Here is a 16,386-nt window from a genome sequence, read left to right as displayed (position 1 = left end):
AGGAGAAAATTTTCAAATGGAGGGCACTTTTTAAATAAAAAATGGAGGACATATGAAAAAATTTGCTGACTTTAAAAAAAATGTTAAGATAAATGCATGTTTCTGAGGCTTCTATAGACAATTGCCCCACCATGCCCCTCGTGTGAGACGCCAAAGGCCCCGGTGGCAATCGGCAGCAGGACCGGGCTGGGGCCAGTCCCAAGGCCTTGCCGGGCCGCATTCGGCCCGCGGGCCGCAGGTTGCCTACCCCTGCCTTAGTACATGCCAAGCATGTACTTTGCGTGTGTCTGTAACGCACCAATAGCACTCTTTTCCAGCAAATTTCAAATGAGTTGATTTTCTTTCTTCTTCTCTGTTCAATTTTTACACCCATACATAGAAATTGGAAACATTATGCCATGGATGACTCTGGTATTTAACAATTTCTTTTTACACTTGGAGATTTTGTCTACTACAGTGGGCCCTTAGTATCTGCTGGGATTGACTTCCAGGACCTCATGGATTCCAAAATCCGTGTATGCTGAAGTCCCATTATATACAGTGATGTAATAAAATAGTGTCCCTTATTTAAAATGGCAAGTTCAAGGTTTGTTTTTTGGAATTATTTTTTAAAAATATTTTCAGGCGTGAATGATTGAATCTGTAGATGTAGACTCCATAGAAATAGACAACTAACTGTGCCTTCACAGCTGCCCTTCATGGTCTTAGTTGTTATCTAATTTCATCTGATCTCCATTTTACTTTTTGCCAATTAAGTGCTAAGATCTGGTAGGCACCCTGAACCTTTAGCATTAAGGACAGTAGGAAGTGATCCTTTTCCTCCCTCCGAGCTCTAAACAGTATCACAGTTTCCAGGGCCAGCTCTAGGTATTTTGCCACCCTAGGCAAGAAATATTTTGGTGCCCCTTGAGAGCAAGAAGCAGGAGACCCAGAGGAGAGGGAAGGGTGCTTGGCACACGCACGCACAGCCAGACACCCTTCACTCTCCTGCTGGCTCTTCTGCTTCTTGCTGTCTGCAGAGAGCAAAAGGGGGCAGGGCCAGGGAAGAGCGAAGGGCGACTGGCTGGGGCGCGTGCATGCAGCCCAGCCAATCCTGGGGCACCACTCGCCCTCCTGCTGGCCCGGCTCCTTTTTGCTCTTTGCAAAGAGCAAAAGGGGGCAGGGCCAGCCGGAGCGCAAGTGGTACCCCGGGCATTGGTGTGCATACTCTCTCTCGGCCTCCGCACCATGCCAGTGCTGCCCCTAAAATTTTGGTGCCCTAGGCAGGTGCCTAGGTTGCCTATATGGGCGAGCCGGCCCTGACTGTTTCTGTTCTAAGCTGCTTAGAGACATGAAAAACAGCATTTGCATTACAGGAATGGACTGAACTGCAACATTGTGTGCTGTGTTCCCACTTCTGTTGCATTCCATATCATCATGTAGGTATCTTTATCCTCTCTAGTGGGATACGGATATGTTACTTGAAACCATAGTGGGGGGGGGGGGGGATTTGGGATATAATGCTGTAAATGTAGATATTTTAATATGTTGTGAGCCGCTTTGATTGTCTAGTTACAGAAAAGCGGGATAAAAATAAAAGTTTTATTTTTTATTTATTTTATTAAACCCTTTTTCAGCATGGGGACTGGATTTCCATTTTGGAAACATCTAGGAAGGTGGAGCAAAGGACAGGATGTGCAGCCAGGAACAGAATGGGACAGGCCAAAGCAAGTAGGAGGGGCTGGATTTTAACCATTTAAATCTTTTCCCATTAAGCATATAAAGAGCCACTATGATATAGTGGTTTGTGTGTTAGACTAGGGCTCCATGTGACCAGAATCAATCCCTGCTTGGCCATCGAAACCCCCTGGATGACATGAAGTCGAAGACTTTCATGGTCAGCATCCATAGTTTTTTGTGGGTTTTTCGGGCTATGTGGCCGTGTTCTAGAAGAGTTTATTCCTGATGTTTCGCCAGTATCTTCCCACACATGTCACCGACTCCACCTTTATGACTGTTGATGAAAAATACTGAGCAAATCAACCACAATGAACAGGAGAAAGTATTGGTGTCATATGTTCCCTACATTAAAATGTTTCATCATATACAGTAAATCCATTCCTTTATTTGCAATGATTGTACTGAATACAATAAAATTAAGAAGGCTGTTAATTTGTACAGTGTGTTTGCAAAGCAATAGTAGACCTTATTTTTTAAGACATATTTATTAAGTTAACACTGACAATCTAATTTTCAGTCAAAACTAACATAATATACATTCAAAGAATACATTCATAAAAGGCGAGGGGAAGAGAAAAAGAGGAAAAAGAGAAAGAGAAAAAACATAATAGAACTCTGCCCCCCCCCCCCCGAAAAAAAAACCTTGAATAATGTAAATAAAAAAGAAATATATTATTCTACCATTGCAGGTACAACTAAATAATCCATTGGAAACACCAATAACCACAACTACAGATTATTATGCTGTTGCTCAAAAAGTTCATAAACAGTTTCCAATCTTTCAAAAAAAATAATAATCTTAAATTGGCTTATATTTTAGAACCCATGTTAATTTGACCATTCAGGCTAACTCAGCAACCTTAACAATCCATTCTTTCATTGCCACTGCTTCCATCTGTTTTGAAGACTACTGCCACACTGCAGAATTAATGCAATTTGACACCACATTAACTGCCATCACTCTGTTATGTAATCCTGGGATTTGTAGTTTTGTGAAATATTTAGCTTTCTCTGTCATAGTGTTCCAGTACAACAAACTACAAATCCCAGAATTCCATAGGATGGAGCATGACCGTTAAAGTGGTGTCAAATTGTATTAATTCTGCAGTGTAGCAGCAGCCCAAGTTTGGGTAAACAATGTTTTTGTTGCTGTTATCATGTAATAAAGAAGTAATCTGTGTTTACTTTCCAGTTCTTTAGCCACAATGCTCAAAAACATTTCTGGTAACATTATAAAATCTACCTTTAATATATATATTTGAAATTAGTATATAAACCTTAGACCAATAATTTTTGCCTTCTTACAAGTGCACCACATATGAAAAAAGGGAACTCTCCTTATCTTGACATCCCAAACAGTGGTTTGAAACATTCTTGGACATGTTTGCCAACTTATTTATAGTTAGGTATACCATCTTATTTTTACATCTCCTTATATCTTTGGGCCACATTTTTTCCCATATATTTGAACATTATGCCCTAAATTTTGGATCCACCTCACCATGTCCTCTTTTACAGGTTCATCATCTTTCTGTAGTTTCAAAAGCCATTTATACACTTTTTAAATTACACATTCATCATCTTTTACACAACTCTAAATAAAATTCATTTTCTCCAACTGCTATTGCCACATTTCTCTTCATTTAATCAATCATATTCATCATTAACCTGTATATAAGCAAACCAATTAAGATCTTTACCTTCCTTTAAAAGCTTCTCTCTTGATTTAAACTTCCAGCTGTTTTGTTCAAAATGCAAAACATCATCATAAAACAACTGTCTCTAATTTTGATCCCATTCTTTCCTTTAAAAGGCTTCCTGCAGAGAAGTGACTATTTGGAGACCATTTATGGAAGTTTTGAGCAACAGAATCTGATTGGAAAGCGTGCCCTATGAGGAGCGGCTAAGGGAGCTGGGTATGTGTAGCCTGGGGAAGAGAAGGTTAAGAGGTGACGTGATAGCCCTGTTCAAATGTTTAAAGGATGGCATATTAAAGAAAGAGCAAGCTTGTTTTCTGCTGCTCCAGAGAATAGGACATGGAGCAATGGATGCAAGCTACAGGAAAAGAAATTTCACCTCAACGTTAGGAAGAACTTCCTGATGAATAAGAGGTTTTTGACAGGGAAATATGCTTCTCAGAGTCTGGTGGAGGATCCTTCTTTGTAGGTTTTTAAACAGAGGCTGGATGGCCATCTGTTGGGGGTGCTTTGAATGTGTATTTCTATACAACTGGGGGCTGGACTGGATGGCCCTTCTGATCTCTTCCAACTCTACGAATCTATGAAAATAATATCTGTTTATACGGTACTTAAACCAAACGTGCAAGAGAGTTGATATACTACAATGACTTTTAAATTTATCATGTCCCTTTACATTATCATGCCAAATGTAATCATGGCACCAAAATCTTAAATCATGACTTTCAAGTTCTCATCCCGAAGCAATATTCATTCTTTCAACCATACAAAACAACAGGTCTAATAATACAGTTTAATATTAGGAATTCCCAAGTCACCCTTTTCCTTAGCGCTATACAGCATTTTAAATTTTATTCTGGGTTTCGTTGTCTGCCAAATAAACCTGGAAATTTGCTATTGCAGAAACAGTGTTCTGTTTGTCATTGTGGAGATCATTTCAAAGCAAAATAAAAGTTTTAACAAAACATTTGCTTTTATTAATGCAAACTTTCCCAAAAGGGGTAAGTTTAACTTTACCCATTTTTATCTTTTAATTTCTTTCCAGACTTTTTCATAGTTGATTTAAATAATAAACTCTTATTCTTTATTGTAACTCTCAGATATTCCCCTCTTTCCACTTTAAAATTTGAAAGAGCAATTAGGTCACTTTCCTTTTCTGAAGTCATGTTTTTAGTCAGCAACTTTGTGTCATCACTGTTCACTTTAAACCCGGAGCATGTCAAAAGGACCTTAATTTTTGCAGAAGAACCTTCACTGACTTTCATTGAGTCCAATGGATTTTGTGTTTTTATCACACGATCTACTGAGAGATATCAGAGAAGATGAGAGAATTTGTGAAGTGAATGTAAAAAATTGTATTTATTTTACGCCAAAACAAACACTAAAGGTGAAAGGTGACAAACCTATTTGGCCCCCTTTTGTATTTCAATTGGTCTTGTTGCATTACTATTTACTAAAATCTGGGCCTTCTGAGTTGAGTAGATTGTCTTTATTGCCTGAATAGTATTTTTAGCAACATATACTTGAAATAAGTAATTCCAAGAACTATTGTCAAAGCGCTTTCTCTACATCAAATAAATAAATAAATAAATAAATAAATAAATAAATAAATAAATAAATAAATATCAAACCCAAACAGCCTTTTTGTCATTATGATGTTGAAGAAATTCAGTACTAATAAGAACAGATCTTACATTATTTGCTAGCTGTCTTTTTGGCAAAAATCTGCTCTGATCCTCATGAATATTCTGAGAAGTATGTTATCTCAATCTGGTTACTAAAATAGTAGTAAATATCTTATCATCATTGTTTAGTAATGAAATAGTTCTGTAATTCTTTATTTTCTCATTTATATCTTCTTTTATGACTCACTGTAATATATACATTTCTCCCAGAGTCTGGCATCTGCCCTTTTCCTTGCAATTGATTGTACACCATTTTCTTTAAATGTACAGAGTATTTTGGTCTAATAGATGGTTGGAGATCTTGGCAGCCAAGTTCTAGGCTGTATCTTCACTGCAGAAATAATGCAGTTTGACACCACTTTATTTGGAATGATTTTATCCTATGGGACGCTGGGATTTGTAGTTTGTTCTGGCATCACCACCTTCTGACAGAGAAATATCTCACAAAACTACAGACTCCAGAATTCAATAACACTGAGCCATAGCAGTTAAAGTGGTGGCAAACTGCAGTATTTCTACAGTGCAGACACAGCCCTAGAGACTACTTTTCCCCCCAAATCGTCGTGAATGTTTTTCTAGAATAGATATGTGCTGGATCTCTAAGAATATGGCTTTTGACTAGGATGGACATTCTACAGTATTAAAAACGTTTTCAGACCATAATCCCACCACGATGTCCTGGAAAATGAAGCAAATGCAGTTTAGATGGAGACTTAATATCTGCTTCTGAAGATGGAAATATTACAACAATGTAAGCAAGGACTGAGGAAATTCTTTGAGCTGAATTTAAATATGGGCAGAGCCCACATAGACCCAGTATGGACTGTGGCTCTGGAGACCAGGGTTCGATTTCCAGCTCAGCCACCAAAATCCACTGGCTAACCATGAGCAAGTCACACTCTCTCGGCCTCAGAGGAAGGCATTGGGAAACCTCCTCTGAACCAATCTTGCCAAGGAAATCCCATGATAGCCTTGCCTTAAAGTCACTGTAAGTCAGAAATGACTTGAAGGCACGCAACAACAAACAGAGCCCACAGTAGTTTGGGAGGCAAGCAAAGTTTTTATGAGAGGACAATTTATAAAATATGGTTCCAGATAAAAGCAAGAAGCCAAAAAGAACAAACTGATGGGGAAAATACAAAATTTGGAGAGAAAACTCAAGGAAGATTTTGACAGAGATGCAACAAAAGATTAAGTCGCTTCAACAACAGTTTTGATTGCATACAGACTAAGAAATGAATGTCAAATTATTGTATCTTAAGAAAAAGAATTTGAATTGGCAAATGTATCTGGGAAGTGGCTTTCTGGTAAGTTGAGACAGGAAAATTTGTCACAAAGATCAGAAAGGGAGGTCACTATATAATGGGCAATTTTAAAAAAATGTAAAGCCTTTGAGGAATACTGCAGAGGAATATATGCCAGGGGCAACAAGAAGATCTTAGATATGCAATACTACTTGGACAAAGTAGTTAAAACAAAAGCAAAGTTTGCATTTACCAGTGACAACTATGGAGTTGGTTGAGGCTATGAAAAAGAATGAAGCTGGAAAAAGGCCCAGTTCCAGATGGATTATCTGCAGTTTATCATAAGAAAATGGAAGATGAGTTACTTCAATCATGAAAAATAGTAGCCCTCCTTAATTTTACCCTTTCTCTTGAAAACGAAAGAGGGAAAGTTTGTGGCAATGGTATCGGAAAACAGAACGCTTGAAAACTGCTGAGATGGGTGAAAGCATCAAGTAACTCATTTCCATGGGACAATTGTGCTGTAACCATTTGTATACAGATTCCGGCATCAATTACAATATGCAGCAATTTCTGTTCTGTCCAATCTTCTAATCTTGGGGGGTGTTCCCACTTAAGATTTGAAACGATTTAAAATACGTTTTTCATAAAACCGATTCAAAATAACACTGGTCTTATCCCGCGTTATCCCGCATTATCCCCCCCCCCCATCCTGCGTGATTTAAACCCAAATTATATGATAAAATGAATTCGGACTACACAAGGCTGATGTTATCTTCCCCTGTGTGAACACATTTACTTGCAATGAAGTCCCTGCCAGTGTGATGAAGTTGTTTGAGTCGTGCACTACGACTCTGAAGATCAGGGTTTGATTCCCAGCTCGGCTATGAAGCCCACTGGGTGACCCTGGGCAAGTCACACTCTCTCAGCCTCAGGGGAAGGCAATGGCAAACCACCTCTGAACAAATCGTGCCAAGGAAACCCTAGGATAGAGCTGCCGTAAGTTGGAAATGACTTGAAGACACACAACAACCACAAATATCTGCACTCCAAGTATTTAAAATAACAACTAGATATATATAAAAATCCATTGGCTCATCTGTTCTCCCTTGACATGAAACAGACTGTGCAACTTCTTCATATGAGTGTAAACTAAACAAGGTTCACCACAGCCCAAAGCTCTGCCCTGGAAGCTCCTTTTCCCGCACTAAAGAGCAGCCAGCAGTCCTCACTCAGTCTTCTGGTACCAAAGTATGATCAGAGGCGAGCTCCAGACTCAACTATTATTTTAGAAATTAAAAAAGATTTAGGACAAGCGCCTGGGGACACATTTTTGGGATAACAGTACATAGGTCACTGTGTGATAACAACCATTGTGAGAAAAGGGCTCAGCCTTTAAGCTGCAGTGGCCAGGCATCCTCCTTTTTCCAGAACCCTGTCCTACATTTCACCCTCTGTCCAGGAGAAAAGCCAAAAAGTCCTCCATCCTGGCCACGACTAAGAACCACGAATGTACATTTACACTGGTGTTTTTGTCTTCCATTTGGTCATCGTGCCCTCCACTTTTTCCCTTGACGTCCTACATTGTGCAGTGCCTTGTCCTCCTTTGCGGTCCTTCTGCTTCAAGCTGCCAACCAGGGTCCCAATCCCTAATCTCTGCTCCGTCTGACCCTGTGCAAGTCACGCTCTCTCAGCCTCCAAGGAACTCAAAGGGGAACGAAATCTTGACAAGAATAGACTGCAAATCCCACAGAGTTCAAATCCCAAACTTGGCCTCAGTGCCATCTAACCCTGAGCCTCCCACACTCTCTCAGCTTCAGAAGAAGTTAAAAGGGGATGAAGTCTTGTCAAGAAAAAGCTCAGAATCCCACAAGGTTTGAATTGCAAAGCTGGCCCTCCAGACTTTCAGCTCCATCTAACCCTGGGGGCAAGTCACACTCTCTCAGCCTCAGAGGGGCCACAAGGGGACAAAGTCTTGCCAAGAAAAAACTCCAAATCTCAAAGGTTTCCAATCCCAAAGCTGGCTCTCCAAACGCTCAGCGCCATCGAGCCTTGGGAGGTCACACTCTCTCAGCCTCCAGTCTTGGGCTGCTCAGAAGGGACTGGAGCCGGGCTCCTGGGCGTCGGGGCTGCGTTCCTCTTCCTCGGGCTGGGCTTGGCAGGGACACAGCCCTCGGGGAGGCTGCGGCTGAGGGCTCCGGGGCCCGGCCCTCCTCCTCCTCCTGCGCTGCTGCCGTCGGGGCTGGGCCCTGGGGGCTGGGCAGGGGCAGAGGAGGCTCCGGCGGCGCCCGCGGAAGAGCAGGCAGAGGCAGGGGTTGAGGGCGGCTTGGGAGGCCGACAGGAAGTCCTCCGCCACCGCCGCCGTCGAGGCTCCGTCGGGGAACGAGGCCACTTCGAGGAGGAAGCGCGGGAAGCCGCAGAGGGCGAAGAGGGCGGCCAGGGCCAGGGCCAGCTGTATCGCCCGGCTCCGCGGGGGCCAGCCGGAGCAGCACCTGCCCGCCTCCCCGGAGGGCTCCCGCCGCTGCCCTTCGCCCTCCGCCTCCGCCTCCTCCTCGGCCTCCTTTCTCCCGAGGGCCCACAGGAGGCCCCCGCAGAGGAAGCCCAGGAGGCAGGCGGGGGCCACGAAGCCGGTCAGCGCCCCATAGACGGCGTAGGCCGCCCCTTGCCACCGGGGCTTTGCGGGGAAGACGCTGAGGCAGCGGCCGCCCAGGAGCCGGAAGGCGAAGGCCTCGGGGAGGGCCAGCAGGAGGGCCAGCAGCCAGCCCAGCCCGGCCAGGGCCCCTCGGGGCGGCAGGCGGAGGAAGGGGGAGGCCGTGGCCGTCGCGGAGGGGCTGCGGAGCAGGAGGAGGCTGCGGCGCTCCAGGGCCAGGAGGAGGACCAGGTGGGAAGGGGCCAGCCTCCCGGAGCCTCGGAGCAGCCTCAGCAGGCGGCAGGAGGCCTCGGAGGAGCCCTCGGGGGGCAAGGAGAGCAGGAGCAGCAGGGCCCCGGAGCCGTAGAGGTCGGCCAGCGCCAGGTGGGCCAGGAAGAAGTCCATCTTCCGACGGGGGCCCCGGCGGCAGCGGCAGCGGCAGCAGAAGAGCCCTCCGCCGCAGCGCAGACGGCCCAGAAGGAGAGCGTTGGCCGCCAGGGAGAAGAGCAGCAGCAGCAGCAGCAGGAGGAAGGCGGGCGGCGCCGTCGGGGCCCTGGCCGGGTCCGTCCCTGGCCCTGGGGAGAAGTTGGAGGGAGGAGCGGGAGGGGGGGGCCCGGTGAAGAGGTTGGCTCCCGCCGGGGTCAGAGCCTCCTCCTCCTCCTCCTCAGCCATGGAGGCCGAGAGGGAAGGGGCCAGGCAAGGCTTGGACTTCTGGGGAGGAAAAAACCAGTCTGCGGAGTGTTTCGACGCCCCTCGACGGAGACTCTCTCTCTCTCTCTCGGGAGGGATATATATATATAGGGGTGTGTGTGTGTGTGTATATATATATACAGGGCTCTGGGTGTCACCTGGGTTTGGGGCGGTGGGTGGGCTCTCGGGCTCTCCCTCCAATCCTACAGAGCCTAAATTAATTAATAAATGGATTAAAAAGCCTGCGCATCACCTTTCCATCTCCGCGGCGGGGATGCTGCGGGTTGATGCCGCTTTCTCTTGCCGCGGCTCCAAGGGCAGGCTGTGCAGATCCCTAGCGCAGATCTTCAACATGTCCGAATTGTAGCGTTGTGTAGGTTTTTGTTCTTGTTGCTGTTGTTGCTGCAGAGGAGGGGATGGAAGGACGAAGAGAAGAAGGAGAAGCCTTGGCTCAGGGAAGCTGGGATACCTGGGAAGGGGCATGGAAACAATCCGGCTTGACGCCTCTTTCACTTGCCATGGCTCCAGGTCTGTGGCATTCTGGGAATGGCATTTTATTAATAAATTAATTAAAAAGCCTGTGCATCACATGCGCATCCATACTGTGGAAATGATGCAGGTTGTTACCGCTTTCATTTGCCATGGCTCCTGGCTGTGGCATTCTGGGAATAGCACAGCCTGGAGCCATGGCAAGTAAAAGTGGTATCAAAGGGGATTCTTTCCACACCCCTTTCCAGACATGCCACCTTCCCTGCTTCCCTGAGCCACGGCTTCTCTTTCCCTCCATCCCTTCCTCTGAATAGGGGAAAGCGGAGGCAGAAACCTGTTGCTGCTGGCAAAAAGCATCTCCACAACGCTGCCCTCTTGAAGATCTGCGCTAGGGAACTTGGGTCTGGAAGAGGGCTGTCCCTTTCTCCAGGGCTAAAGATGCCGACCGACTTGGTAAAATCCTTTAACTGGGCCCTCCTTACCTCCAACATCTAGGTGTGTGTATGTGTGCACATAGGAGCAAGTGAGCCTTCCGCAGCACCCATCGGAGAGAGACGCAGGGCTCTGGGCTGCTCACCTGAAGCCCCACGGATCCATGGAGAACACACAGCCTTCAGACTGCAGTTCTGCTCTGCATACGTAGTTAAAACTGCAGTCCTAGGTCCACTTCACTGAATGGGGCTTACTTCTGAATAGACACACATGTTTCGTGTTGCAAAAAAAAATCTCATGGCACCTTTGAGACTTTGAGAGAAAGAATGCTGCCAGCCTCTGCAATACATCTGAGGAAGTAGAGTGAAGCCTAGGAAAACTCACGCTGCCAACGTCTTTCTTTTAGTTAGTTTTGAAGGTGCCACAAGATCCCTCTACATATGATACTACAGACTAACACAGCTATATCTTTGAACCGCTTCTTTTAGTCTCAAAGGTGTCACAAGATCTCTTCACTTATTGATTCTGCAGACTAACAGGGCTATATCTCTGAGCTCTTTTGGTCTCAAAGATGCTACAAGATCTCTTCATGTATTGATTCTACAAACTAACACAGCTATGTCTTTGAGGTTTATCACACTGAGATTTTTAGAGCTTTTACAGGTCAGTTCCGACATGACTGCGCTTCCAACGATGCAGATTCACGTCATAACATGAATGTGTTATCTGACACCATTCCTTTCTATGGGAGCTCCTTCGTTGGCGCTTCCACAGTGAATCCAAAGTGACTCCTCATTTTGATGAATTCTGAAAAAAAGTGAATTCACAGAATTCACATACAAGCTCACTTCGATTTCACTTCAAATTGTTCTGTTGCGGAAAACACTCCGATGTCACCCCCCTTGGCCCCCTGAGTCCTGCTCCGTCATTCCCCTCCTCTTCCTCCAACCCATCTCACCACCTCTGCCACTCTGCCACCCATCCCATCACCCCCTGACTGCTTCTTCACCCCATGAAGGATGACAGCTAAGAAGGGGGCAGGGAAAGATGACAACATCCAGAGCCCCACTGAGCATGTGCAAGGGTGCCGATTCGAATCATTGAACCCTCCGATATGGTAATACAATGTGCACTCACTCCACTTAGCTTGAATCCGCATCACTTGAGTCCGCTTGGAATAGAATTGACTTCGCTTCCCTCTAAATTCAGAAGGGCAACGGAAAGGCAACCAAGTGTGGTAAAACATTTTTAACCTTAATTCACATTGCTAGACAGGAGTGACTCTTGATCTGGTGTGAAAAAACATCACGCATCGCATTGCGAGAACAGGAGGACGTTATCACACATGAGGAATTTCTCTTAATTTTGAATGAAAAGAAAGTGGGGCCAGAATGCATTCACATGAATTCGCTAGTTCAGCAAATTTACGTGAATTCGAATTGCATTCAAACTGACTTCCCGTTGCCCAAAAATAGCATGCCATTGCCCAAATTTGCGTGAGGTAGTCTACCATGCAATAACGTGAAACACCATGATTGCATTTGGACTGACTTCCCATTGTCCGAATTTGCGTGTAGTGGGTTATCACACAATAACGTTAAACCCCATAATTGCATTCAGATTGCCATTGGATTATACTTCCAATTTCACTTGTCTGAAAAACTCTGGAGTGACTGCGGATCTGAACTGCAACCCCCCCCCCCATGTGTGATAAGGTCCTTTGAATATGACCATGAAGTTATGCTTGTCCTACATCCACTTGTTAGATGTCATCAAGTCTTTTCTGCCTTAGAACAACCCTATCATGCGCTTTTCTTGGCAAGATTTGTTCAGAGGGGTTTGCCTTTGCCTTTCTTTGAGGCTGAGAGAGTATGACTTTCCAAGCTCACCCCAGTGGGTTTCTATGTCCAAGCAGAGATTTGAACCCTGGTCTCACACTCATTAGTATTGACACCACATTGACTCCCCGTTGTAATGGGGATGAGGTTCAGAAATCGTTATTGTTGTTATATGCCTTCGAGTCCAAACCAACTCGATGATAACCCTATCCCAGTGTTTTCTTTGCAAGATTTGTTCAGAGGAGGCTTGCCTTTGCCTTCTTCTGAGGCTGAGAGAGTGTGACTCACCAAAGGTAACCGAGTGAGTTTCAATGGCAGAGTGAGGATTCAAACCCTGGGTCTGAAACACACTGCAGAAATAATCCAGTTTGAGAGCACTTTAACTGCCCTGACTCAGTGCTAGGGAATCCTGGGAACTGTAGTTTATTGTGGCACCAGAGAAGGCTAAATATCTCACAAAACTACAATTCCCAGAATTCCCTAGCATTGAGACAGGACAGTTAAAGTAGTCTCAAACTGGATTATTTCTGATGTGTGTTTTGGACCCTGGTCTCCCAGAGTCTTTGGACACACCTTTACTGTTGCCTCTCTAAACTACAGACCCCAGAATTCCACAGGAGGCAGCCATAGCAGTTAAAGTGAAATAACAGGGCAATAACCGTGTGGTGTGATATTGATTCATATGGGAAAACCAATGTGATTTGTGGCATCTTAAAGATGAACAGATTTACTATGATGTAGCACTTTTTTTTTATGGACACTGGCTATTTCAGATGTATGATGAGCTGAAGTTTCCAGATCATTATCTCAGCATGAATAACTATCACACAGCCCTGTTTCTGTTTGGGAAGAGTCATAGGAGTTTATCAGACGCGAGTTTTTGGCGATTTTTCCTGCCTATCACGCAATCTTAGCATCACCAACATTGCGCAATAACGTGAAAGTGCGATGTTCCTCCAGACGCCATTCATTTCTATGGGAGCCCGTTGCGCAACGCTCCCTTAGTTTTAGCGTCATTCCTCCCCTTTTGGGGCATTACGGGGAAAAAGGGAAGTCAGGCCTTTGTCTCCCGTTATCCTTGCGAATGTGTTGTGAAATGGTTTGGTGTGGTAGGCAGCAACGCAACGCAACGCAACGCAAAACTTACTGATTGCAAAGTTCCCATGATGCTGGGCTGCTTTTTCACCCCATTCCCTTCCGGTGGCCTTCCTTTTTCAGGACAACCCTGGGGGAGGGGGGGGTTGCTCTGTCCTGCATGAACACCTAGGAGGCTGCAAATTTAAGGGACCCCTAGGGGTCATCCATCCCAGCCCCATTCTTCTGCCCCGCATGAACTCCGCGGAGGCTAGGAATTGAAGGGGCCCCTAGGGGTCATCCATTCCAGCCCCATTCTTCTGCCCTGCATGAACTCCAAGGAGGCTAGGAATTGAAGGGGCCCCCAGGGGTCATCCATTCCAGCCCCATTCTTCTGCCCCGCATGAACTCCGCGGAGGCTAGGAATTGAAGGGGCCCCTAGGGGTCATCCATTCCAGCCCCATTCTTCTGCCCTGCATGAACTCCAAGGAGGCTAGGAATTGAAGGGTCCCCCAGGGGTCATCCATTCCAGCCCCATTCTTCTGCTCCGCATGAACTCCAAGGAGGCTAGGAATTGAAGGGGCCCCCAGGGGTCATCCATTCCAGCCCCATTCTTCTGCCCCACATGAACTCAGCGGAGGCTAGGAATTGAAGGGGCCCCTAGGGGTCATCCATTCCAGCCCCATTCTTCTGCCCCGCATGAACTCCGAGGAGGCTAGGAATTGAAGGGGCCCCTAGGGGTCATCCATTCCAGCCCCATTCCTCTGCCCTGCATGAACACCTAGGAGGCTGCAAATTTAAGGGACCCCTAGGGGTCATCCATTCCAGCCCCATTCTTCTGCCCCGCATGAACTCCGCGGAGGCTAGGAATTGAAGGGGCCCCCAGGGGTCATCCATTCCAGCCCCATTCTTCTGCCCCGCATGAACTCCGCAGAGGCTAGGAATTGAAGGGGCCCCCAGGGGTCATCCATTCCAGCCCCATTCTTCTGCCCCGCATGAAACAGGAAACTGGAAGGGGCTTCTCCCCTTTCCCCTCCCCCCCCCCCCCCGGAAGCACAAAGGTCAGGATGCCACCAAAACCTCCAAGGAGCATGCGCAAATATGTTGATGTGAAATGTTCAAGACAAAATGAAGGTGCTGGTGTAGTAAAAAGTTCCGCTATGCATGGTTTCGCATCACGCAAATCGCAACTTTTGCGCAATTGTAGCGCTAACATAACGTTACGGAGGAATGACAGAAAAGCAAGCAATGTGGTAGAACATCACTTTATAGGGTCATTGCGCAACGTTTGTTTCACTTCCTTAGCGGAATTGAGGGTCCAAAACCTCGCGTCTGATAAACTCCATAGTTGAAACATCAGCCTAAGTTAGTAAAAGATGCTGCAAATCACCTGAGATTCAGGTATCTATGATAGATCTAACAGTACAGTAAAACTACATACCTGATCCTTGTTAGCGATGAGATGGGCAATATGTGAGTTGCAAGATATATGTTCATATTTGTAGCTCCCCATACCAGGGAAAAAAACACCCAAGAATTCAAATAGGATAATTCTACTGCTGGAAGCCTACTGAAAGCATGATTGAGCTTTAAAACAACTTGTTGCATCTTGTTCCATCTGATTTTAATTATAATTATAATTAAAATTATTTTTGAAATTGGAAATGGATTTTCAGTCACTATGCTTTTTGGTGGAGTGGGGTACTGCAGAAGAGGTGTATCCCTGGGAAGGAAAACAGAATCCAGGCCTGCAAGAATTGCTCAGCCCCGTTTTGGAGGAGCATAGTCCTCTGAAGAAAAGGATAGCTGCAGCAAGCAGTCAAACAACCACAGCTAACACCTCTTAACCATTGCCCTTTTTACAGCTTTGTTTTATTTCCTTCATGTTTTTTTTAAAGGGAAGCCAACCGTTCATTTCTGGTGGGTGGTCCAACTAGGCCTTTTAAAAGCACTGTTTTTTAAAAAAAATAAAAAATAAATGAAAAGTAGAACAAAAATGGTAATAATAACACTAGCTACATAATACCATGTTATTGTGAGCCGTCTTGGGTCCCTTCGGGGAGAAATAAATTGAATGAATAAATAAATAATATACAATGATGTTGCTTTCATGGTAGATCTTGAAAGGAAAGAAAAAGGAGAATATATAAAGTTCAAATAGATCTGAACTGTCATGCATTGTCAACAATTGGTACTAATAAAGCCTTCACAAGTATATCCATTTTCTTTTATATTGGTTCAACCTATGTGTAGTAAACGTTACCTCCGTAAAATGATGTCCTTGTCATGCTCCAACATCATTCCATAAACCCAGATGAGAGTCCAAATAATAATTGATATAGTTAACAAACACAGTTGATACAGTTAACAAACAGGATTGTACTGATACAGTAAACAAACAACAGAAGTTATCAGTTGTTCACATCATTCTTCTGTTCCTTAATCATCAATTAACTTGATGTAACTTTATATATGTCCTTAGAACAGACAGGCTCCAGATTTTGTGGGGTTCTTGAGGAAGATATCCGAAGTAGTCTGACCTTCCCGTTGCTTGTACAGTACAAAACTGCTTGAATAGAGCAATGCCACTTAGAACCAATGACAGGTTAGTGAAAACAGTGTGGTGTGTGTGTGTGTGTGGGGGGAATCAAGATTGGGGAATTGCAAGTTATTTTGCGTTACTCAGCATGCACATACATATACACACATGTTGTTGTTGTGTGCCGTCAAGTCATTTCTGACTTATGGTGATCCTAAGGTGAACCTATCATAGGGTTTTCTGGGGCTGAGAGAATGCGACTCAACTGAGGTCACACAATGGGTTTCCATGACTGAGCAGGAAACTGAAGCCTGATCTCCAGAGTCCTAGCTCAGCGCTCATAGCAATAG

General features: G+C 45.1%; 1 protein-coding gene across 1 annotated transcript; it reads right to left on the bottom strand.

Annotated features, from left to right (window-relative positions):
• Positions 1-7,430: 7,430 nt before the first annotated feature.
• Positions 7,431-9,646, bottom strand: LOC149323838 (putative G protein-coupled receptor 150). The gene has a single exon (XM_089482383.1). The coding sequence runs from the start codon at positions 9,644-9,646 to the stop codon at positions 8,438-8,440; it is 1,209 nt and encodes a 402-aa protein (XP_089338509.1). The 3' UTR covers positions 7,431-8,437.
• Positions 9,647-16,386: the final 6,740 nt, after the last annotated feature.

The sequence above is a fragment of the Sceloporus occidentalis genome, unplaced genomic scaffold (assembly GCF_023333645.1).
Source record: "Sceloporus occidentalis isolate IW3139 unplaced genomic scaffold, rSceOcc1.0.p SCAF_1, whole genome shotgun sequence".
Lineage (NCBI taxonomy): Eukaryota > Metazoa > Chordata > Lepidosauria > Squamata > Phrynosomatidae > Sceloporus > Sceloporus occidentalis.
This window is presented reverse-complemented; position numbering and strand designations above follow the sequence as displayed.